This window comes from Canis lupus, chromosome 6 (genome assembly GCF_003254725.2).
Source record: "Canis lupus dingo isolate Sandy chromosome 6, ASM325472v2, whole genome shotgun sequence".
NCBI lineage: Eukaryota > Metazoa > Chordata > Mammalia > Carnivora > Canidae > Canis > Canis lupus.
Genome location: NC_064248.1, coordinates 62,149,532 through 62,175,827, shown reverse-complemented (window position 1 = coordinate 62,175,827; position 26,296 = coordinate 62,149,532). Strand labels below are relative to the sequence as shown.

The 26,296-nt window shown below is 37.2% G+C and overlaps 1 protein-coding gene across 8 annotated transcripts in view; it reads right to left on the bottom strand.

Moving 5' to 3' along the window:
- ZNHIT6 (zinc finger HIT-type containing 6) overlaps window positions 1-18,285 on the bottom strand; it is an 84,959-nt gene extending 66,674 nt beyond the window's left edge. For all 8 annotated transcript variants that reach the window (XR_004816347.2, XR_007411540.1, XR_004816345.2 and 5 more), the window contains exons 1-5: window positions 17,369-18,285; window positions 16,158-16,223; window positions 15,967-16,073; window positions 15,801-15,886; window positions 6,050-6,153 (exon numbers count right to left, since the gene is read on the bottom strand). Coding sequence is in view for 3 of the 8 variants with exons in the window: in XM_035717187.2 (XP_035573080.2) it covers window positions 6,050-6,153; window positions 15,801-15,886; window positions 15,967-16,073; window positions 16,158-16,223; window positions 17,369-18,018 (1,013 nt within the window). In the remaining 5 variants the exon portion in view is untranslated. The remainder of the gene's footprint in view (window positions 1-6,049; window positions 6,154-15,800; window positions 15,887-15,966; window positions 16,074-16,157; window positions 16,224-17,368) is intronic.
- Between the last annotated feature and the right edge of the window lie 8,011 nt (window positions 18,286-26,296).

Here is a 26,296-nt window from a genome sequence, read left to right as displayed (position 1 = left end):
CACCCCAAAACAATTATAGTAGTAACATCAAAGATCAATCATAGATTACTGTAAGAAATATAATAATGAAAAAGTTTGAAATATTGCAACAATTACCAAAAGGTGACATAGAGACATGAAGCAAACAAAAATGGCACCAAAAGATTTGCTTGATGTAAGGCTGCCACAAACCTCCAAATTGTGAAAAAAGCACAATATTTGTGCTTAATAAAAGCAAAGGACAATAAAATGAAGTGTGACAGAAAAAGGTATGCCTACATATGTATTTGTCAACAAGTGTACTTTTTTGATTTGTGCATTTCATTGCATGAAAATTTTGTACCAATAGGAAAAGCGAGCTTCCTATCTTTCAGACAACTGTTTAAACTCGGTTTCTCCTTTCATTGAACATACTGATGTTATTTCATGATAATTCTACAGCTTAATTGTTTTTGTTTAATGGCTACCTAGAATTCCACCTTGCAAAGATACTATCAATTTAACTTGGTCCCATACTAATGAACACTTGAGGTTGTTGCCACTTTTTACACTACTAAAAAACAATGCTGGAATAGATATACTGTATCTCTGTAAACTGTATGAATACATTCATAGGCTAAATTACTTGAGTATGCATATATAACATTTTGAGAAATATTACCAAATTGCCTTCTAAAATGACCACTAATGTCCATTTTCTTTTTTAAAATTTTTTTTTAATTATTTACTCATGAGAGAGAGAGAGAGAGAGAGAGAGAGAGGCAGAGACACAGGCAGAGGGAGAAGCAGGCTCCATGCAGGGAGCCCAATGTGGGACCCGATCTCAGGTCTCTAGGATCATGCTCTGTGCTGAAGGCAGCACTAAACCACTGAGCCACCCAGGCTGCCCCATTTAAAATTTTTTTATTTTATTTTTTATAAAGAAAGAACATGAGTGAAGGGGGGGAGGGGAGAAGAGAGAGAATCTTATGTAGGCTCCAGCCCAGCATGGAGCCCAACACACAGCTCAATCTCATGACCTTGAGATAGTGACCTGAGCCAAAATCAGGAGTCACACACTTAACTGAGCAAGCCACCAGGTGTCTCACTATTAAATGCATTTTTGACCTCACAAAAAAATGTGTTATACCCAACTTTGACTATAAAATGAAAATTACACTTCTTATTCTTAGAAAAATTTACACATCACACAGTTTTACATATGAGATTTACTCGATTCACACCCATACCAGTCAAAATCTCCTGCCATGAAGGATGCCTGGATTTATAATGGACCTATGTTTCTAAAGTAGCTATTGCACCTGCTGTATAACCTACTGATAGTTCTACAGAGGTAACTCAGGCACAGCATTAGTCACACTTCACATGAGAGTATTTATATATATAGATGTTTTTAAGCTTTGTATTTTGAAATAATTTCAGATTTCACAGAAAAGTTACAAAAACAGCATAAAGAATTCTTCACTCTATTAAAAAATTACCATTCGAACATTTAATTTTAAACAAGTTCAATTTGGGTTTTTGACTATATTTTAGCTCAAGCTGCTTAAAAAAGCAAATGACCAATTTAACACCAAGGCAGTTATAACAATCATCTTAGTACAAAGGACCGAAATCTCATGTGAAGTTAGAAAATCCCCAAATACCTGAAATTGAAAGTTTTTTCATTAAACCTTTGCCAGCAAAACCTGCCTGAGCCCGTTCACAATCATTATTTACCCATTTTAATGTACACATTTGCAGGTTTCACTGTAGACATAGTATTGTTTGATTATATAATGCTGCTCCAGACCTCCCAAAGGTGAATACAGTAAATTTACCAGATCTCCAAGGATTTCAGGTAAGAGAAGCAGACCCTGAATTGTCATTGTATATTATTTACTAAGTGCCAGGTACTACTATAGGTATAATTTCATTTAATCCTCTCAAATAGTAAATTTGATCTTGCCAAAGGTCACCTAGTATGTACTAAATGACAGAGGTAATATTCAAATTCAAATTTATCTGACTCAAAGCAGTAATCATTTTTGAAAGTAGGAAAAAAGTACTGAAAATGAGCCTTTTAGAAACAGAATAGTGGGGCATGGGAAGTGAAAATAATCGTTTGAAAAGATTTAGTATCCCTCTCTTCCCTCTTTTCAGCAATCATCTTAAATAACAACACATCTAATTACACTAAATCATAAAATAACACTTAAAATCATTAAAACCTAGTCATTTTTCATATGAATGGTTAAGAAAACATGAGTATCCTGAAGAAGGTACTTCTAAATTTTGTTCCCCGCAAGTACAGAACCTTATATATTTATCTTGCTACTTATATATACCATCTTTTAGCAATCAAAATTTTTGCAATCCTGATTTTACTATAAAATTCAAGAAGTATGTTTTCTGCATTAATCTAAATCAATGATTCTCAAATGGGGTGATTTTGTCTCTCCCTTCTGCCCCTACTCCAGGGAACATCTGATAATGTCTGGAGACATTTCTTGTTGCCATAAGAGAGATGGGTGGGTAGGGGTGTGTGTCTGCCTGTGTTACTAACATCTAGCGGGCAGAGGCAAGGGATGCTACTAAACATTCTAAAATGCTAATAACCCCCCCACAAAAAGAATTGTCTTGCTCAAAATGTCAAAAGGGCCAAGATGAGAAATCATGAACTAAATCACTGATGAAAATGCTGAACAAGAATGAACAAAATATTGGGACATACTAAAGACATTTCCAAGCTGATTATCAATATTCTCAATATTCAGTATGGCTTTCATCTAACTGAGAACTCACCTTAGTGCTTTATTAATCTAACATCTAAATACAGACATTTTAAATTCAGTTAGGAGCAAAACCATTTTCATTTAAAAGTAATAATGGGCAATTTAACAACAAACAAATGGAAAAAATTAGTTACGTAGAACTTTGAATTATTTTTTTCACTGAACTGACCCCTGAAATGCTCCTATGAATGAAAGATCTTACAGATTAGATTAAGTCAAACTTCACACTTTTAACTTTTAAGGTGTCACTCTGAAACATGTAGTCAAATATTACATACCTCAGTAGAAATTAAATAAAAAGCAAATTTTAAAAACTGTCATTTCAACCTTTCAAGTTACCACCTTTTTTTTTTTTTTAAATATTTTTTTTTTCAATTTTTATTTATTTATGATAGTCACAGAGAGAGAGAGAGAGAGGCAGAGACACAGGCCGAGGGAGAAGCAGGCTCCACGCACCGGGAGCCCGATGTGGGATTCGATCCCGGGTCTCCAGGATCGCGCCTTGGGCCAAAGGCAGGCGCCAAACCGCTGCGCCACCCAGGGATCCCACCACCTTTTTTTTATAGCATCATTTTTTTAAAGAAAAAACTCACTAATAGTGAGATGTTTAAACAGGTATTCTCATATACTACAAATGGAAATGAAAACTGGTTTAGTCCCAGTTTATTATTACACCTCACACTTTGCAGATGAGGAAACTGAGGCAAAAACAAGTTAGGTGGTTTAGCTTAGTATCACATAGCTAGGAAGAGGCTGATCATAAATTTGAACACAGGGATCCTGGCTCCAGTTTGTGCTCTTAAACTACTCCACCTTACTATCTCTATGTTGTAGAGAATTTTTTACAACTATTTAAAATGCATCAAAAATGACTGTAAGACCAAATTAAAGGATAAACAGGCTGGTGAAAAGATTCCCTATGTATGGGATAGAATAAGATGAGCTATAAACAGGCATATCTTACAAGAAAAAATTCAAGAGCTCATTCTTTCCAATAACGAGATACACAAAAGTTTAATTATATTCAATTAAAGTGCAAGTATAACTATAATAGGCACTCTCATACTTTTCTGATGAAGATATAATGTGGAACTTTTTCGTGGAGGACAATTTGTGGAGTTTTTCTGAAAATTTTAAATGCATGTAGTCTCTGATCCAGTAATTCTACATTCTAGAGACTGTACAGAAAGTCATGTAAGCACACAAAAAATTTTATGGAAGAATTATTTATTTATTTATTTTTAATTTTTAATTTTTTTGGAAGAATCATTTAATGTGATGTTTATTATGACATTATTTCTAATAATTAAAAACTAGAAATAAGCTAAATGTTCATGAATATGGGAATAATTAAAGAATAGCAGGCATAGCTAGAATATACTACTTCGAAATAAGGCAGATTTGCATTAACAAGAAAAAAGTTCCTGGTTGCAAAAAAGTATTCTTTTATTCATAAAAAATTAGAAACATATAACTTGAAAAAAAGTCATGTAACTTTGTATATACTCTTAGGTATTTAATATTATGTTTTATTTTACTAATGGAAAAAAGAAGAAAACATCATTAGAAGCAAACATGAAGGGCAGCCCAGGGTGGCTCAGCGGTTTAGCACGGCCTTCGGCCCAGGAGTCTTGGGATCAAGTCCCATGTCAGGCTCCCTGCATGGAGCCTGCTTCTCCCTCTGCCTGTGTCTGCCCCTCCTCCCTCTCATGAATAAATAAATAAAATCTTTAAAAAAAAAAAAAAAAAGAAGCAAACATGCAGTGTTATCAGTGGTCATCTCTATATAATGGAATTACAGGTGCTATTTTTTCCTTTAAATTTTTTTATGATGAGGATATATTATTTTCACAGTTGCTATATACACTGATTTCTTCCTAACTCCAGTTAGTGGTTAGGTAAACTATTATATTAAAGGTCACAATTCTATACAATACTATTATTAGCTCCATTTTATGGATGTGAAAATAGCTAAGAAATGGACTCTAAAGCCTATTATGAACTATGTTGCTAATCTCCTCATGTGAAAACACTAAAAAATTATTAAAAAACCCAACTCCAAATAACTCTAAATTCATAAGCAAAAGGCATAATGCAAAGAGTCCAATTTGCTACTTCAGAGATCTCAGTGTTCCAAAATAACCAAGTATAAATTTGGGTTCTAAACCCAAGAAATATACTGTTTATTTTTGGAAAAAAAACCTTCCCATATACATTCATCTACCTAGAGACCCCAAAATTTTACATTTGAGGGTGTATACTTTCTAACACTAACAACTAAGCTTTGATGACAATCAATGTGAATGGTTTCCTTCATAACACAGGAATATATTTTATATTTGAGAAGACATAAACCATTATCTTAAATGTCAAATACATTATGTCTATTTTTAAATCTGTCAGTTTCAAAATGCACAATGGAATCATCTCATATATGATAAATGAAAAATTTTACTTTATTTCTGGAAGCTACCCAGGAAAAAGGAAAACCACTTTTACAAATATTTGTCATGAAACATAAAACAAATGGATAACACCACCTTCTAATATAACATTTTCTGAAAAGGTGGAAAGTTTATTAGAATAATAATTCTGATGGTTCTGCCTTTTCAGTTTATGAAATGATAAAAGTATCTTAGTTATCTACTACAACCCTTACATCCTATAGATGAGGCCCAGAGAAAGTCATCTGCTCAAGGCCTTGCAGTTACTAAAGGTTGAAGGATAACTCAGGATTTTTTACTCTAAATCAACAATCCTGACATTTGAAAAGTATCATCTAATCATTTAGTAGGCTACTTACAGTATTTTGGGATCCTGTTCTCTTCGGTATTAATGGAACCTTTCAGACCTAGCACTCACAGAAAGGAGCAGACTAATCTTTATTATCTGTACTCACAGATTTACTACAGAGTAAATGTTTTCTAAGCTTCCCTCTTTCTCAACACTGGTTTTCAAGTGAAATCTTATTGGAACCCCAAAGAAATTATTACAAAAGCCAAACTGCTCCAGTCAAAGCTGTAAGCTTTGAAATACTTCCATGGTTTCTTAGGTCTCAGATATACACATATATACACACTTACCAAATAAGCTGAAAATTTTATTAGTCACATGACATAAAATTGGTATAAGTTTCTAAATGCTTATTTTCAATTTGTGCAATTATCATAGACCAATAACAAAAAGTTCACAAACTATACTGTGGGTAACAATGCTTTATAGCAAACCAAACCTTAAAAGATGTTCTTGATCAAATCAGAATACCCAATATACTAAGAATGAAGTTAGAAACTTACTTCTTATCAAAAAATGTTGAATTTTCTTTCCTCTTGGTGAATCCATTAGGTAGAAGTTTTAAGTTAATACCTTGTTTTCTGGCACGATTTTTCATAAAGTACATCTAACAACCAAAAATAAGACAAATTAATTTTAAAATGGCTTACATTTCAGAAGTGAGTAAAACAATATTTGGAAATATAATAGTTAAGATTTATTGAGTACCTACATTTCACAAACTGTACTAAACAGCAACATTTCTCCTAATCCTCACAATATTATCAGATAGATACTATTACTACACCCAATATAGGAATGAAAGTTAATGAGATGCCAACATTATGCAGCTATTTCTGAGACACAGCCTGTATTCAAACTCAGGTATGTCTAATTCTATAGCCTGTCTTTTTAGCCATATGCTCTAAGCCAAGGGAGGATTTAATGGGATTTTTAAAAATATAGGACACTTGGCAATTCATAGGGGATACCTGTACAGTTCCTTTCCTTTTACTAAAGAGTTTATGCCATACTTAGCTGTATAAATGCCTGCTTTAATTACAAGATAGGTAGTTCACTCAGGGGAGGAACCGGCATTACTTAGTACAAGGCCCAAATTAGAGTAGCCATTGTTGCAGACTATACAAAATGGGCTATGTGAATAATCTGATCTGTTTCTCCACTGACCATCTATCTGGGTTGGTTGAGATAAACTAGTCAACTCCAGACAGTAGTGAAGCAAGTAATATCATCAAGACTTCTCTGATCACTGAAATAGCAAAGTATAAATGCAAGGTTTTGGTTAAGTGAATGAGAGTCTAGAATTTGCAATGCAAAGAGTCAGACAATTATATCATAAGCCAAAGGAAAGGATGAGTACGTTATCACTTGTTAAGAAGGGAAATAATTTAAGAAATTACAACCAATTTTATAACTTACGGGATTTTAGTTTTAGTAATAGCAATGATTATAAGGACCAACCCTCCCACTGAAAACATCTAACAATGCCAGGTAGTAGGGGAAAAACATATATGTAATAAAATATATGTAAACATCACCTTAAAAGCATTGAAGAGCTGGGAAGAAAAAAAAAAAAAAAACAGGAAAATAGAGGCCAATCTTTAATGAGAAGTGAAAATTCGGAAAGGTAAGCAAAGCAATGAAGCCACTTTTGCAAATTCTGGCAAATATAGGCTTTCCCTTTCAACAGCCATCTCAGCAACAAGGTCAGACTTAAGACCCCTAGAAACCCCTCCTCAAATGAATCTCAGTCACAGAATATGCCTAATAATAATAAGATAAGGGTGAATCAGAGATAAACCCTGCCCCCAGAGCATGTGAGGAAATTTATATTGGAATGACTGTAACAGAGGGGAAAAGGGAAAAACAATTCATTAGAAGCTGTGGCCATGGGTAGCCCAGGTGGCTCAGTGGTTTAAACGTGCCCACCTTCAGTCCAGGGCGTGATCCCCGAAACCCAGGATCAAGCCCCATGTTGGGTTCCCTGCATGGAGCCTGCTTCTCCCTCTGCCTGTGTCTCTGCCTCTCTCTCTCTCTCTCTCTCTGTGTCTCTATGAATAAATATAAATATATATATATAAAAGAAGCTGTGGCCATGGGCCAGTTCTTGCTGAGATTTAATATGATTTGCCTTGCTTGTACAGTCAAGGGAATCTTAAACTTTCAAGTTGGTTTAAGATAAGTCCAGATTGCAATATTCCCTGGCAGAGTAAAAGAAGGCCTGCATCCCACTCTTCAAAAAGTTCTCACAAATAATTTAAGAAAAAAAGTAGTACTCAATAAAACATAAAAAAGCTTAAATAATACAAGAAAACAAATGCCAGTGAACAGGAATCAAAAGAGAAAAAAGAGGTAGCTGAGAATTCCCCATATATTCAAACACTAAAATGATCATACACAGGACAACTCTGCAAAATTTGAAAACCTAACAGCTTGAAAATATTTACAGTGAACAGAAACTATAAAAACTGACTCAGTAAATTTTTCAAAGAACTAAATAAAACCAGGACATTTCCAGAACACATTACAGAGACAAAAAAGATTAAAAAAAAAAATCAGAGACGTTAAAGGATAGGTAAGATATGGGGAGAAGACTTAACTCAGAGTTAACAGTAGTTTTAGAAGAGAGAAGAAGTAAGGCAGGGGAATCTTTTAATAGAAATGGGCTGAAAATTTCCAAGAACTGATGGAAGATATGCCAGAGTCAACAAATCTGACAATTTTCAAGTTACGATGAATAAAAAGAAATTTGCATCTTCGTAGTATAGCACAAATACAGAACACCAAAGATTAAAAAAAAATGCAAAAATAGCAAAAAAAATGCAGCCAGATTAAAAATGATTTCAAAGCCAACTGTTGCAGATGACTGCAACAACAATGGAAACTGTAAGACGCTGAAACTCAAATTCTAAACCCAGAATTACATTGAGAAAAATCATTTCAGAGTGAAGAATGGCAAATAAATAGAAAAGAACAAAAACAAAAAACAAAGAGACGGTGGCAACCAGCAAATCTTTTCTAAAGGAAATTGTAAAGGATGTGCTTGAAGCAGGAGAAAAGTAATCTCTCAATTGTAAGATTTAAGATGGTAATGGAATTAGAGCAAAGAAAGTAGAGCCTCGGTGTCCATCAAAAGATGAATGGATAAAGATGCGGTTTATGTATACAATGGAATATTACTCAGCCATTAGAAATGACAAATACCCACCATTTGCTTCAACGTGGATGGAACTGGAGGGTATTATGCTGAGTGAAGTAAGTCAATCGGAGAAGGACAAACATTATATGTTCTCATTCATTTGGGGAATATAAATAATAGTGAAAGGGAATATAAGGGAAGGGAGAAGAAATGTGTGGGAAATATCAGAAAGGGAGACAGAACATAAAGACTCCTAACTCTGGGAAACGAACTAGGGGTGGTGGAGGGGGGGGGAGGGTGAATGGGTGACGGGCACTGAGGGGGGCACTTGACGGGATGAGCACTGGGTGTTATTCTGTATGTTGGCAAATTGAGCACCAATAAAAAATAATTAAAAAAAAAAAAGAAAGTAGAAATATAAACTCAAAGGGCACCTGGGTGGCTCAGCTGGTTGTGTCTGACTTTGGCTCATGATTTTGGGGTCTTGGATCTAGCCTGGTGCTGGGCTCCACACTCAAAAGGGAGTCTGCTTTTGCCTCTCCCTCTTTCCCTGCTCTTCCCCCTGCTTGTGCACACACACTTTCTCTCAAATAAATAAGTAAAATCTTAAAAAAAAAAAAAAAAAAAAAGATAAATTCAAAGAGTGACTGAAAAAAAAACAATAATTACTGTATGGAGATTTTTTTTAAAAGCCAATTTAAAGAACTGAAAACAATAATCGGTATAGGGTTAAATGGAATTTAAGGTAACTGCTGGTAAACTGTTATCTCCCTGCCACTTATCTTTATAAATAAATTCTTTTGGAATGTAGCCCCACCCATTTTTGTTTATATATTGTTTATGACTGCTTTCTTGATACAACAGCAGAGTTGAATAGTTGTGACAGAAACCATATGGTCTGGAAAAAATACTAACTATTTGACCCTTTACAGAAAAAGTTTGCCAACTCCTGTTCTAAGGTTGTTTGCATTGTCTAGGCACAAAGTTCAGGTGGTACTTAACTTTAAATAATGGTAAATTAAGCATGCATGTTGTATTATCTAGCTTAGCCAATGAAAGGATAGAAAAAGGGTGTATAACTTATAAACGATAAAGAGAAAAATTCAAATGATTAAAAAAAAAAAAAAAAAAAACAGCCCAAAGGCAAGAAGAAAAAAATTGGGACGAATAGCAAAAATGATGTGACAATTTAAAGTCAAACGTACAGGTAATTTTATAAAATATAAATGAACTTAATGATTTAGTTAAAAGTTACAGATTGTAAGATGGAAGAAAAACTGAAAGCCAGCTATCTACAACATAAGGATACAGAAAGGCCTTAAATAAGTAAAAAACAGACCATGCAAATAATTGATACAGCTTTATTATTATTAGTCAAAGTACACAAAAAGCCAGAGACAAGGAGGGTCAGCTCATAATGGCAAAGGTTAAATACACCAACGAGAAGTATTTCCTGAGGTATGCATTTAATAATTTAGCCTTAAAACATATAAAGCAAAACAAACTCCCACAAGGGAAACAAACAGGTCTGTTTGATTTTATCTACTGGGGAATGTTAACATACTTCTCTTTGAAACTTATAGAAGAAATACACGCAAACAGTAACATTATAAACAATTTAAACAACATAGTTAATAAACCTGACCTAAAAAGGGTATACAGAGTACTATATTCAGCAACTGCAGAATATTCTTATTTTCAAGCAGAGACCATTACAAAACTTGACCATATATACTGGGCCACAAATACAAGTACTGATGTATTTTAGAGGAATGAACTTAAGAGTATGTTCTCTGACCACACTGCAATTAAACTAAACTAAAAAAGAAAGATACAACAAAAGTCAAGGGGATAGGATACAATAACAAATTAGAAAAAACACATAACAGCAACTAATCTAGGGGAAAAAAAGCACAAATAACCAATATCACAAATATCACAAATAAAATCACTACAACTCCCAGAGAGATCTAAAGAAGAGGTTTATGTAGAACTTTATGCCAATAAATTTAAAAATTTAGGTCCAATGGACAAACTCTTAGAAAAATGTAATCTAGAAATAGTAACTCAAGAAGACACAGAAAACCTGCAGAATCCCACAAAAAGTAAAGACTATACCTTAGTAGCCCAAATTCTAAGCCCATACTAGTTTCTTTCTTTTTTTTTTTTTTTTTTAAAGATTTTATTTTATTTATTTATGAGAGATGAGAGACAGAGACACAGGCAGAGGAGGAAGCAGGCTCCATGCATGGAGCCCGATGTGGGACTTGATCCCGGGACTCCAGCATCATGCCCTGGGCCAAAGGCAGGTGCTAAACCGCTGAGCCACCAGGGATCCCCCCATACTAGTTTCTTAACAACTTGGGAGTTAGGTAAAACTTTTACCAAGGAGGAAGTAATTCCAACATTAGTGAGTTAGGTAAAATTTTTACCTAACTCTTAAGGAGGAAGTAATTCCAACATTAGTGAATGCATCCAAGAATAAAATGGGAACATTCCCAAATAATTTTATGAAACTAGAGTCATAATGATATGGAAAACTGAGAAAAAAAAAGAATTAAAAAAAAAAAGGAAAACTGAGAATACTAAAAATGAAAATTAAAGGTTAATCTCACTCATAGAGAGAAATACAAAATGAATGCATGGAGAAGGTGGACACACACATATAATTCAAATGAATTCCACAGAGTAGAAAAAGCATGATATGATAATAACACACATGCAAGTTAAGCTTAAATTAGAAAACCAATTAAAAAGATTTTTCATACTAGAAAATTATAGATTAAAAGAACAAAAATGAAAAATCAAATACAGAAAAAGCATTTAATAAAATATAACCACCATTCATGATAAAATCTGAGAGCAAACTAGGACTAGAATTTTCATAATCTAGGTATCAAATTAAATCTTAAAGAAATTTAAGAGCAAACATCATGGTGCAGTCTTGGAAGTTTTTCTTCCATGACCAGAGTTATAAAACAAAGATGTACAGATGAGTTAATGTAGCAGGCCTGAGACTGTTATCTTTGGGTGGTTTTGATTGCAAAGTTGTCTCTTGGCAAGTGCCTGGAAATTTGAATAACTGGTAAATGGTTTCCTAAACTGACTTTTCCTAAAACAGTTAAGTGTGGTCCACTGTGCCTGAATTGTTTGTATAAACCATATGGTTTTATTTGCTTTCCTTCTGGGAGTCTGGAATTTGGCACTTGCTGGACAGAGGGTGCTTCTGTGATCAGTCCCCCAAAAAAACCCTGGGTAGTGAATTTTTAACGAGCTTGTCTAGCAGACAATACTTCACATTTGTTATCGCAGGAGGAATTAACTGCATACTGTGTAACTCCAAATGGAGAGGATTTGTGGAAGCTTGCAACTGGATTCCTATAGGCTATGCTCCTTTTCTTTTTGCTAATTTTGCTCTGTATTCTTTCACTAATAAATTTTAGCCATGAGTACAACTGGATATTGAGTCATGTGACTCCATCAAGCAAATGAGAGCTAGGGGAGGACTTGAGACTTACAACATAAATATCTACTATCATCAATGGTACTAACCCTGGATGGTAAGTCCTAACTATTCCAATAAGAAAAAAAGAATAAGGATAGAAAGATAAAAACAAATTGTGACAAATTGTTAATAGAGAAAATCTCAAGGAATCTATAGATAAAGCACAGGTGTAGATTTTAATTCTGTAAAATGCAGAATTAGAATACCATAAAATAAATAACAAAAATCTCATTACTAAATAACAGCAAAAACATTAAAAAAAGAAAAGCTATTTAAAAAAAGCATGAAAAAATAAAGTGCCTAGGAATAAATCTAACAAAAAATGTATATGATCTCTGCTGAGAAAATTATAGAGATACCAAAGATAGTAAATAAATGCAGAGATTTCAAGATTTAAAGCTGTAAAGAAGTCCAATCACCTAATTTACTCTATAAAATAAATGCAACCCCAATTAAAATTCCCAGGTGGGGAAACGGGATTGTAGAATCAACAGGCTGATTCCTCATATTTGTATAGAATTACAAAGAGCCATATCCACACTAGAATATAGCCATACTCCAGAAAATGAACAAAGTCAGAGGAATTAGTCTAGGAGACAGTGAGTTGCAGTATAAAAAACTACAATAGAGAGTGTTTAGTATTGGTGTGGATAGACAAGTAGACCAACAGAATAGAATAGAAACTGACCCAAGAATATATGGATGCCTGATATATTACAAAGGCAGTCCTGTAGAGCAGTAAAGAAAGGATGAACTTTGGAGCTAAGAAAGTGCATCCATTGATTAAAATTAAATGGGATCTCTGCTTCATTTGATATACAAAAATTAATCTCAGGTAGTTTACAGATATAAATGTGAGATGCAACACTATAAAGCTTTTAGAAAATAATTATGAGAGAATAGCTTCATAACTTCAAAGTAGGAAAGAATTTTTTTATAAACATATAAACTACTGATTATAATGGAAACATATGATAAATTTGACTACATTAAAATTAAGAACATCTATTCATTAAAGACACTACAGAGAGTGAAAAACAAGCCACAGAATGGAAGAAGCTATTTATAACACAATCAACTACCAACAGGCATTTAAGAAATATAAGAATTCCTACAAACCAGTAAGAAAAAGGAAGTTGACCAGTAAAAAGATGAGCAGGAGACAAACTTTCTACAAAATGAAATCCAAATGGCCAATAAAATATTTGAAAGATGTTCAATCTTATTAGAAATCAGAGAACTGCAAATTAAAAACCCCAATATAACTACAAAGCCATCAAACGGACAAAAATTTTTATTTTTTAAGATTTTATTTATTTATTCATGAGAGACAGAGAGAGAGAGAGAAAGGCAGAGACACAGGCAGAGGGAGAAGCAGGCTCCATGCAGGGAGCCTGATGAGGGACTCGATCCCGGGTCTCCAGGATCACGTCCTGGGCGGAAGGCAGCGCTAAACTGATGAATCATCCGGGGATCCCCCCAAACTGATAAAAATTTTAAAACTCTGACCAAATCAAGTTTGGAGAAGATGTGACAACAGGTACACACAATATTGGGAATCTAAACTAGTGTGACTACTTCAGAAAATATTTTGGTTATATCTAGTAAAGTTGAAGATGTGCATATCCCACAACAGAGTAATTCCATTGCTAGGTATAAATACTAGAAAAAACATGTGTGGACAAAAACCACAATTCATAAACAAAAGTACTCACTGCAATACTTTAAGGTTTTGTTGTTGTTATTACAGAAAACTCGAGTCCATGAACCAAAGAATGGATAAATAAATGACACGGGTCCTAAACTAGAAACCATTCAGAAGAATGATCAGGGAATGGCACAAGGCAGAAATTTTTGAGAAGATGATAATGTTCTTTTTCCGAACCTAAGTGGTAGTTACATGGATTGGTTCACTTTATGATTATTCATTAAACAATGTTCTTTATATTTTATGCTTTTTTAATATGCATGAAATACTTCATGATAAAAACAAAAAAATTAAAAATTTATCTTTTAAGCAGAATTGTAATTATGCTTAGTTATCCTTAATTAAGTTTCAGAAAAACATGCATGGTAATCTTTCTTTCAGATATGTGAAATGTCAAGTTGGTACCAGTAATAACAATAAAATAAGGTGTTAAAATTAAGTGCTAAAATTCTGCAACTCCAATGCTAAAATGGTCTTTGAAAAAGGCACATAATTTCATGACATGATTTAAAACACTCTTAAAGAATTTCTAGAATAGCAGTTGCAAAATATTTCCAATATGTTAAGTTTTAATTTTGCATACTGTTTACGGAATGCAAAAGGGATGAAAGAGTATGAAAATTAAGTCTATTAAATAAGTGGGAAATATCAGAAAGGGAGACAGAACATGAAAGACTCCTAACTCTGGGAAACGAACTAGGGGTGGTGGAAGGGGAGGTGGGCGGGGGTTGGGGGTGACTGGGTGGCGGGCACTGAGGGGGGGGCACTTGACGGGATGAGCACTGGGTGTTATTCTGTATGTTTGCAAATTGAATGCCAATAAAAAATAAATTTATTAAAAATAATAACAATAAATAAATAAGTAAGTAAGTAAGTAAATAAAATAGCCAGGACGCCCAGGTGGCCCAGCGGTTTAGTGCCTGCCTTCGGCCCAGGGCATGATCCTGGAGTCCTGGGATCAAATCCCACATTGGGCTCCCTGCATGGAGCCTGCTTCTCCCTCTGCCTGTGTCTCTGCCTCTCTCTCTCTCTCTCTCTGTGTGTGTGTTTCTGTCTCTCATGAATAAATAAATTAAAAATTCTAAATAAATAAATAAATAAAATAGCAAGTCCTGTTAGTTCTTCCTTCAAAATTAGAATCCAAACACTTTCCAATAATTTAACAGCATTATCCAAGCCACCATCATTTTTCACCTGAACCACAGCAAAAGCTTTTTAACTATCCTCCCTTTCAATCTTCCACTCTTGCTCACTAAAGCTCATTTTTCAGACAGCAGCAAGAGTGATCTTTCAAAAAGCAAATGTGCTCAAAACCCTCTCATGGCTTCCATTTTCACTCAGAATACGTTAGGAGTCCTCACCAGTTTCTCTAACCTCATGTTGAATATTCTTCTCTTTACGCAATTATGCTTCAGTCACCATGTCCCCATTTTAATCCTCAAACACACCAACCTTACTCTTAACACAGTCTTTACTTCTGTTTTTGTCACTACCTAGAACAGTCTTCCTCCAAAGGTTCACATGGCTGCCTCTCATTCAGATCATTGCTTAAATGTCATCTCTCAGAGAAACTTCTCCTGACTACTGTATTGAAGATACTCATAATCTCCTCCCAAAAAACACCATTTTAATTTTCTTTAATCTCCTGTGCTTGCTTTATTTCCCACATGCACTAAACTCTATCTGAAATTATCTTTGTTCCTCTACTCATCTCCTGTCTTTCCCCACACAATACAGGCTCCATGAGAAGAAATTTGTTTTGGTCACTGATGTACCCTAGTAACTGGAATAGCTCTGGATCACAGTAGCTGCTCACCACATATTCGGTGAAAAAAAAAAAAAAATGAATCTAACTGATAAAAAGAATTTTAACTGGAAGTGATGGAAAAAATAAATACTTACGTGTTTATTGCTTATTGGTCTTTTTAAAAAAGCATCTCTAGAAATGTGGTCTGCTGTTCTTGCCACATCTTCCAAAAACCGATAATCTAAAAATTTCAAAATAGAAAAATAAATGACATATTCCAGTGGCCAGGAAGATCAATCCGCTATCCCTAAGATGACTTACCACTTAGGAGATTCATTTCAGTAAACTGTTGTATGGAAACATATGCAGTCTTATCTCGAACTCCATTACATGTCAGTTCTGCTTTGTGTTTCTTCACACAGGGCAAACTGAAGAGACAAAGAGGAGGTACTTTTATACTGAGGTACGATGGGTACAGACATGGGTAGTAAGGTAGGAAATTACATATATACCTGCAGGAATATCGCATACAACGTGGACATTTGTACTTGGCTTCTTCTGTACCACAAGTTTCACACCTACAAAAGCCCACAAGGAAATAAATTATCAAATATTAATTCTACTCTTTTATCTATAATCTTTAACGCTGAGTCAATTACTCATCACTAACAATTTAAAGACATGTAGTCAGTGAATAAGGTATATGCAAGTAACTCTGATAAAATACTTGATAGTTGTCAAACATCCTTAGAAAATTCTGTTCTAGGAAACTGTCTCCAAACGACATTTACAATATTGTTAGTACTACATAATCCAAGAAAACATGTAATAAGTTTTAAATCTCGCTTTTGACTTCTTTTGCTATTGCGATCACAGAATGAGATTGCTCACTACTATTTTAACTTGTGATTCCTGGCAGTCCGTTAATGATTGTGTTTGTACGTGTGCACACGTGCGCACATAACCAGAGGTCCAATCCGTGAATTCAAATACCTTAAAGGCACACACACCACAAAAAAGTAGGAGACCAGGTTAAATACATAGTATCAGCGGCCTCTCTTCTCATCTCCACACCCAACCTGAAATGAGCACTAAAATAATCTGGAAGTTCTCTTACCCATCATCTGTCTCCAATTGCTCTTCTAGGAGCTTAGGACTGACAACCAAACTACAGCCATTTCTTTTTGGCCCAGTCTGTTCTAGACAGGAAGAGTCCCAAGAATGTGACCACTCTTCTATTTCCTATGCTGTCACATGATCACAAAGTAAAGGAGATTAACTATAAAGCAATGAACATTCACAGTATCCACAGAGGAAGTAGACAGCTGGGGGAGTTCAAGTGCATTTCTGATTTTAACGATCCACGGTATCCCTGTTAGTTTAGCAGACTTTTCTTTATGCCTATCCTCTTTTAAAGAATACTGAGTCAAGAGCATATTAAGTCAAACCAGAATCTGGTCCAAGAGTTTTCTAGTCTCCAGAATTTTCTGACTTGGCCATTGTGCACTGGCCACTTACCGCCTGACCTATTTTCACTGAATGTGTTGTTCTCTGACAAAACCCTCCCCTCCCCCCCCCACCTCCACCACCAACACGTTGGCTCCAGAGACCCAAGATGGCATTTATTGTTCATTATTTGACACCCGGCTGCTCGATTTCCTTCATCCCAGACAACAGAGGACTCCACACCTCTATTTTCCCAATGAATCTCTCCCTGTCCTACCTGGACATGGCCAGTTTCCGTTTGAAACCCGCTGGGGGATTTACCCGAGGCTCCTCTTTCACCTTCGCATCATCCATCACTTCTTCCTTTGGGAGATACTTCTCTTCCTTTACATTCACTTCATCCATCATTTCCTCCTTTTTTATGTTCTGAGTAACAAAGGCTTCCTCTTTTATCTCCAAATTACCTTTCTTCTCTTCCTTCACATCTAGCCAGTCCATCACCTCTTCCTTCACCTTCACTTTCTCTTCTTTTACCTCTGCCTCACTCCCCTTCTCTTCTTTCACCTCAAAACTCCCATCCATCTCCTGCTTCACCTCCGATACGCCTGGTTTCTCCTCCTTCACCTCAGGCGCGTCCTCCGCCTCCTGCTTTACCCACCGGCCTTCTTCCATTTCCGACCAATCCAGAACTTCTTGCTTCACAACCGTTAGGTCCACTCGCATCTCCTCGGCCTTCTGGCCACTCCTTTCCCCGTCCTCCGCCTTCTCCACTCCTGCCAGTCCGTTCCCCGCTCCCACGCTGCCAACTTCCGTCACTGCGGTGCCCCCGACTCTCTCCCGGTCGGACGCCAGCCTCAGCCGCGCCCCCTCAGCTCCACTCTGCAGACCTCCTCCCAAAGTCCCCTCATCTTCAACAGCAATATCCATCAGCCCACGACCCGCCGGTCTCCGCGGCCACTCTGTCCTTCAGTGTGGCTTGTCCACGCCAAAAGGAACGAATTCCGGGCCCGAACACCGACGGTCACCCACGTGCGGCGCCGAAAATCGCCAAGCTGCGAACGCCGGCCTGCCGCTCTCGTTCCAAGTAGTCGTAGAGCAACGCTGCCGCGCCTCGCCACTTTACGACTCGGAGAGCCCTTTACGGCCCTGCAGCAGTCGGGCCCAGAGGCTCCGAGAGAATCGGCGTGAGGCCACGCCCACTGAGAGCCACTTCCGGGGCGGGGCTTCGCTCTACCCATCCCCCGGGGGGGCGGTGTCCGCCCGCTTTCCCCGCCCCCAACCCGTGCGCGGCCACGCTCCTCGGTAGAGAGGGAGGGAGGGGCGGGCAGCAGGGCTCTGACCGCGCGGGCCTCGGAGGACCTCGCCAGGTCTCTAGGCACCGTTACTCTTTTTTCTCTCTTTTTTAAAGGTTTTATTTATTTATTATTTATTTATGAGACACAGAGAGAGGAGCAGAGACACAGGCAGAGGGAGAAGCAGGCTCCATGCAGGGAGCCCGACGGGGACTCGATCCCGAAACCCCGGGGTCACGCCCTGGGCTGCAGGCGGCGCTAAACCGCTGCGCCACCAGCGCTGCCCCTGGGCCCCGTCACTCCTGTATGACAATGGAAGAAACACTTGAAAGAAAGAAAACAAACAACAAACAAACAAACAAAAACACTTGATGCCACGCATCTAGGCTTCATTCTTCGCCTGTACACTAGACAGGATGGAATTCCACAACTTGGCGTTCCTGTGAAGATTCAATGGAATCGTGCATGCAAATAAGCCAGTAGTTATTGAAATAAACTCCATTATAAGGTGGCTGTTGTTACAGGGAGTCCTGAAAGGTTTCAGACAGGAAAAAAGGGAATTAACTTTTATTCTTTCAGCGCCATCAGTAACAGCCAGTTTCCCATTTCCAGAATCCTGCTGGATTCTTCTTTAAGAGAACATATTTAGGGATTTAAAGACTGAGCCAAAAGTTCAATCCCCAGGAATAGGCCTAAAAAATATGCCCCAAAATGCAAAAAACAAAACCCACACATTTATCTGTTTCAGTTACTTTTCTAGGTTATTATTATCACATACTGGGCCTTAGGCACTTTCACCTGATCTTCACATCATGTCTGTGAGGTATTTTCTCACCTGTAAGGAGACTTCATAGGAGATGTATTTTTCTTGCTGCATAAAGGAGACTTCAGAGAAATGGCTTCTCAGCTGTAGGCTGCTTTGTATTATCTCCTCAATGCTGGGCATTTTAAGTATATTATAATTCATTTGCAAGTTGGTCAAGGAATGGGGATTTTTAATAGGTGAGCAGAGCGAGAGAGGGAGATAATTTCGAGACCTAGTTGGGGCACCAGGGATTAAGTAGTGCTGGAAGGAGCACTGAAGTCAATTGGAGAATTTAGTAAAATCTTCTTATATAGGTTGCAAGGAAGAAGCTTCCAGAGGAATCATATGGATAGTCTTCTCTCTCTCTCTCTCTCTCTCTTTTTTTTTTTTTGGATAGTCTTCTCTTTTGGAGTTACTTGGAGGTTCTTGTTGCCCATGGAGTCAAAGAAAGCCTAATTGGATTTTCAGGCCAGATCACATATTTACACTGGGGAAAGGGTTAAATGATAGAAGGAATCCATGTGGTTTTTGCTAAAGACAAGATTTGTGAAATGGGAGCACCAAGAGGGAATGTTGATCCTAAGAGTAAAACCGTGTGAATTTCCATTTATGTAGAGGAAAGGTTCTGGGACTACAGATCAGACACCAGAAGGAAAGACTGTAAGATTTTAGAACTTTTGTCATTTCCCTAAATTTGTTCTTGTAATCTGTGTGTTTTTTAACAGTCATTGGAGGGAAAATCGTTGAACCAGTAAAGCTCCTTGATAGCATCACAGCTAATCATTTACCTAAGTTCAACACTCAACACTGTGGGATGGTAGTTTTCATGAAGATATTGGAGGTTGTGGTGGTATTGTTGAATGGTAGTTTTGAAGGAAAAGTGAGGCTTGAGTGGTCCTAAAGGAGGGAACTTGGGGTTGTTGGAGTATAGAGCACGGCATTGTGTACAAGGATGGAGATAGGACAAGGACAAGGAAAGGGAGGCGGAGGTTATATGGAGTTATATGTCGCTGAATTCCTATCCAGTTCCTCAACCTCCTCCTCCACCCACCCACCCTTTTGCACCTACTGGAGTAGGGGGACAAGCCCAGCTCCTTCATTATAGGATTGTGCCTATCACTTCTGTCTCCTGCCTCTGCACCAGACATCACTTTGCAGCTCTCCTAACCACTTTGTGAAATGGCCTTTTGCCAAAATCATATATGAGATCATTTTAACAGCCAGAAACATAGGAATGCTTTCTAGGAAAGCATCTTAGCTATACTGAAATGCCATGAAAAAGTGTACATTAGGGTTGGTTAAACCATCTCTGTGGCTCAGCAGGCATTTTATGTAGTCAACTGTCTGCTTGACGATAGAATGATTAGAAGGGCCTTTCCTGACCCTCCAATAGACAGGTAAGAAAACAAAGACCCAGAGAAATAAAATGATTTGCTTAAGATTAAATGGCTATTGGGGCAGCCCGGATGGCTCAGCCTGTTTAGCACCACCTTCAGCTCAGGACGTGATCTTGGAAACCTGGAATCGAGTCCCACGTTGGGCTCCCAGCATGGAGCCTGCTTCTCCCTCTCCCTGTGTCTCTGCCTCTCTCTCTGTGTCTCTCATGAATAAATAAATAAAATATTTTTTTAAAAAAGATAAAATGGCTATTTAGTGGCAGAACTGAAACAGAAAATTAATGTTCTGGTCAAAGCCCTTTGTTCGCATTTGAGCTAGTTTAAGATAAAAGCCAGGAAGTGGAATTTCAGCTGTGTCCACATAAAAGCCAGGAGCCAGGAACCAGAAAGCCTGGAAGGCTAAGGTTTTGTTTTGTTTTTTTTTTTTTCTTTTTAAAGATTTTATTTATTTATTCACAAGATACAGAGAGAGAGGCAGAAACACAGGCAGAGGGAGAAGCAGGCTCCCTGGAGCCTGATATGGGACTTGATCCCAGGATCCTGGGGTCAGGCCCTGAGCCAAAGGCAGATACTCAACCACTAAGCCACCCAGGCACCCCTAGAAGTCTGAGTTTTATTGTGTATGGCTAGGGTGTTGTGATGTGTTGCAGTATGGGCTATTCAGAAACAGATGCTAATAGGAGTTGTTAGGGATCAATACCCATGAAGAGAAAGAAGAAGCAGCAGGATTAGCCAGAGAAAGCATTTAAGTTGCAATGCAGGTCTGACAAGACTTGGCCAGCCTGACAGGTAGCTCAGAGAAAGTATTTGTCTTTAGAGTGTCCCACTTCAGGCGGAACTGCCTCATTCTTTATATCTGGCCCCACGTGGTCGTCTGATACCGGCTGCCCCAGAAAGGCCTATGGTCTTGGGCAAGAGGCTTCTCTGCAGTTGGAGCTGACTGCTGGGCTGCACTCTTTGTGACTAGGTAGCAAGTCTTTCTCTGAAGAAGATCCGGGTGGCACATCTCCGTGGCTACTGTGGTGTGAATGTGTGCCTCTGGAGCCGCATGGCCTCTTGTCACTGAATTAGCTTCATTCTACTTTCTTTGCAGGCAAGGTGTCTGTCTTCTTCATGTACCTTATTAAAAAGTACTGCCATTCCACAACTCTGAGGTTTGTATGTCCTTAGTGCTTATATGATCATGGAGACTCACTGTTGTCTAATTCCAAATATCTGGGGAAAAGAATCTGATTGGATCAGCCAAGCCAAGGGAGGTAGGGAAAAGCACTGGGTTTAAGTCTCCTGTGTCAGAAGCTCGGTGACCAATCTGAGTGTCAGTGAATCTATCACTAAGATGGACATAGTTATACGTATTTCATAGAGCTATTTTGAGAATTAAATGAGAAAATGTATGTGGAAGAGCTTTGTAAATAGTAAAGCATTCTACAGATATAATTATTATTTTCCCCATCCTACCAGTAATTTTGAAAGTCCTGCTAATGATAGCTTGTTTGTTTTCTCTTTCAGATCATGGAGGACAAAGTTGAGATAACCACATTTCCCAGTTCTTGGCACATTCTTCTCATGTGCAACAACCCTCTCCTTAATATTTTTGCTATTTGTACATCTCCACTCTCATACATTCGATAGGGCTCCTCATATATACATATGTCTTCGTGAAATATGTAGGATTATTTTACCGTGTGCATCTTTTTGACAGCTTCATTGAGGTGTCAGTCACATAAAATAAAATACACCTATTATAAACATACAATTCAGTAATTTTAACTTAAAAATTTTATAGAGTTCTGCAGCCATCACCAAAATCCAGTTTTAGAACATTTCCATCTACCTCCCTCCAATACCCTTGTTCTCATTTGCAATTAATCCCTGTTCCCATCCCCAGTTCCAGGCAATAATTGATCTACTTTCCACTCCTATAGATTTGCCCTTCCTGGAAATTTCTTACGAAATAATACATTATGTGGTCTTTTGAGTCTGGTTTCTTTTATTTAGCATTAAGTTACAGAGGTTCATCCATGTTGTAGCATGTCTCAGTAGTTTATTCCTTTTTATTGCTGAATAATATTCTGTTATATAGATATATCACGATTTGCTCATTCATCAGTTGATAGGGATTTGGATTGTTTGCAGGTTTTGTGTTATGAAAATTCTGCTTCCACATCCCCATACAAGTTTTTGTGTATATATATCTATATATATTCCCATTTCTCTTGAGTAGTGTTACCTAGGAGTTGAATTTCTAGACCACGTGGTAAGTTTGTATTGAATTTTTAGAAATGGCCAAATGGTTTTCCAAAGTAGTTATACCATTTTACATTTCCACTGACAATGTGTGAGGATTCCAGTTTCCCTACATCCTTGCCAGCATTGGTATTTATGGTCAGTCTTTTTGATTATGGGTGTATAGTGGTATCTCACTGTGAATTTAATTTGCATTTCTTTAATGACTAATGATGTTGAGCATTTTTTCATGTGCTTACTGGCCAGTTCTCTATCTGGATTAGTGAAAAATCTCTTCAAATCTTTTGCCTATTTTTTTTTAAAGATTTTATTTATTTATTCATGAGAGACAGAGAGAGAGAGAGAGGCAGAGACACAGGCAGAGGGAGAAGCAGGCTCAATGCAGGAAGCCTGACATGGGACTCGATCCTGGATCTCCAGGATCACACCCTGGGCTGAAAGGCGGCACTAAACCACTGAGCCACCCAGTCTGCCCCATTTTACCTATTTTTAATTACTTTTTTTTTTATTATCTAGTTGTAGTAGTTCTTCATGTATTCTGGATAAAATCTTTTTTAGATAGCCGTCAAGATGTTCCTTAATAATCTGCACCTCCTGCTATTCATGCCAACGTGTAAAACTTTCCCAAATTATCTGGGATTGATCTGTGTTACTGATCGCACACAGTAGAAATATATTGTGTTGCTCCTGAGGTTAGGTTTTAAAAATGGCTGTGGAGCCTGCTTCTTCCTCTGCCTGTGTCTCTGCCTCTCTCTCCCTCTCTCTGTGTATCTCATGAATAAATAAATAAAATCTAAAAAAATAATAATAATAAATAAAAAATAAAAATGGCTGTGTTTCTGCTTCAGGCAATTGCTCTCTTTCTCTCTCGGATCGCTTACTCTGAGGGAAGCACGCTGCCATGTTCTGAGTTGCCCTACCAGGAGGGCTCATGTAGCAGGGAGTCGAACTCTAAGGCTGAACTGTGTCCCTCCAGAATTCATATGTTGAAACTCTAACAGTACCTCAAAATATGGCTGTATTTAGAGATAGGGCCTTTAAAAGATGATTAAGTTAAAATGAGGCCATTGAGGTGAACCCTAATTCAGTCTGATTGATGTACTTGTAGAAGGGGAAATTTGGACACAGAAAAAGATCAGAGATGTGTGCGCACAAAGACCATGTGAATACACATCAAGAAGCAGGTCATCTACAAGCCAAGGAGAGAGGTCTCAGAAGAAACCAAACCTGCCAACACTCGATTTTGTACTTCTTCTTTCTTTTCTTTTTTTCTGTTCTGTCTGTCTTTTCTTTCTTTTTTCTTTCTTTCTTTCTTTCTGTCTTTCTTTCTTTCTTTCGTTCTTTCTTTCTTTCTTTCTTTCTTCTTTCTTTCTTTCCTTTCTTTTCCTTGCTTCTTTTTTTGTTTTTTCTTTCTTTCTTTCTTTCTTTCTTTCTTGCTTCTTTCTTTCTTCTTTCGTTCTTCTTTCTTTTTTCTCTTTCTTTCTTTCTTCTTTCTTTTCCGTCCTTCCTTCTTCCTTCCCTCCTTCCTTCCTTCTTCCTTCTTTCTTCTTTCTTTCTTTCTTTCTTTCTTTCTTCTTTCGTTTTTTCTTCTTTTCTTTCTTTTCTTTCTTCTTTCTTTCTTCTTTTTTCTTTCTTTCTCTTTCTTGCTTTCTTCTTCTTTCTTTCTTTCTTCTTTCTTTCTTCTCTTCCTTCCTTCCGTCCTTCCTTTCTTTCTTCTTTCTCTTTCCTTTCTTTCTTTCAATTTTATTTATTTATTCATGAGAGACACAGAGACATAGGCAGACGGAGTAGCAGACTCCACGCAGGGAGCTCGATGTGGGACTTGATCCTGGGACTCAATCCTGGGACTCAGGGATCATGCCCTGAGCCAAAGGCAGACACTCAACCACTGAGCCACCCAGGTGCTCCTGATTTTGGACTTCTAACCTGCAGAACTGTTAGAAAATAAGTTTCTGTTATTTAAGTGACACATTTGTCCTATTTTCTTAGAGCAGCCCTAGCAAACTAATGCACTGGGCGACAACCAGCAAGGAACTGCGGCCTGTCAACAGCTGTATGAGTGAGCTTGGAAGCAGATTCTGTAGTCCTAGTCAAATCTTGACATGGCTGTAGCTCTGGCCAATAGTTGTGCTCAGATTCCCCACATTCAAAAATCATGTGACAGAATAAATATTTGTTGTATTAAACTGCCAAGTTTTGGGGCAGTTGCTACACGGTAATAGATAATAATCCTTATATGGTTTACAAATATATTCTCCCAGTATGTGGTTTGTTTTTAATTTTCCTAATTGTGTCTTTTAAAGATTGAACATTTTATGTTTCAATGAAGTCCAGTTTATGAATTTTTAAATTTTTTTTTAAATTTTTATTTATTTATGATAGTCACATCAGAGAGCGAGAGAGAGGCAGAGACACAGGCAGAGGGAGAAGCAGGCAGGCTCCATGCACCGGGAGCCCGACGTGGGACTCGATCCCAGGTCTCCAGGATCGCGCCCTGGGCCAAAGGCAGGCGCTAAACCGCTGTGCCACCCAGGGATCCCCAGTTTATGAATTTTTAAAGTGAATTCTGCTTTTTGTGTCACACTAATAAATTTTTGGCTATCCCAGCATCTCAATGATTTTCTTCTATATTTTTTAGAAGTCTTAGGGTTTTAGCTCTTACAGTTAGATCTATGATCCATTTTGAGGTTTTTTTTTATAATGCAAATAAATGATTTATTTTTTGCATATGGATCTCTTCTTGTTCAAGCACCATTTGTTGAAAAGATCATTCTTCCCCCTTGAATTGCCTGATATTTTGTAAAAAATGAAGTGACCACAAATATAAGGATTTATTTCTGGACTTTCTGTTCTGTTTCGTTGATTTATATGTCTGTCTTTACACCAATACCACACTTTGTTGACGACTGTAATTTTTAATAAGTTTTCAAACTGGGTAATTAAGTCCTCCTCCACTGGTCCTTTTTCAAAACTGTGTTGGTTATCACAGCATAACAGATGGAGATGTTGAATCACTATGTTGTACACCTGAACTATATAGCATTGTGTGTCAACTATACTTAAAAAAAAATTGTGTTGGCAGATAGGGTTGAATATGTAGATCAGTTGGAGAGAATTAGCATCTTAACAATAGTGTGTTTTACAAGCCACAAAAATGGAATACTCATTTATTTAGATTGTCTTTAATTTCACTTAATAATGTGTTTAGTTTTCAGCATACAGGTTTTTTGCACTTCTTTTGCTTAATGTATTCCTAAGGATTTTATTCTTTTTTAAAAAAATACACTCTACACCCAGTGTGGGGCTTGATTGAACTAATGACCCCAAGATCAAGAATCCGATGCCCCACTGCCTGAGCCAGCTGGGCACCTCAGTATTTTATTCTTTCTGATGTGATTTTGAAACGAATTATTTATTTTCATTTTTGGATTTTCCATCACCGGCCTATAAAAATGCAATTGATT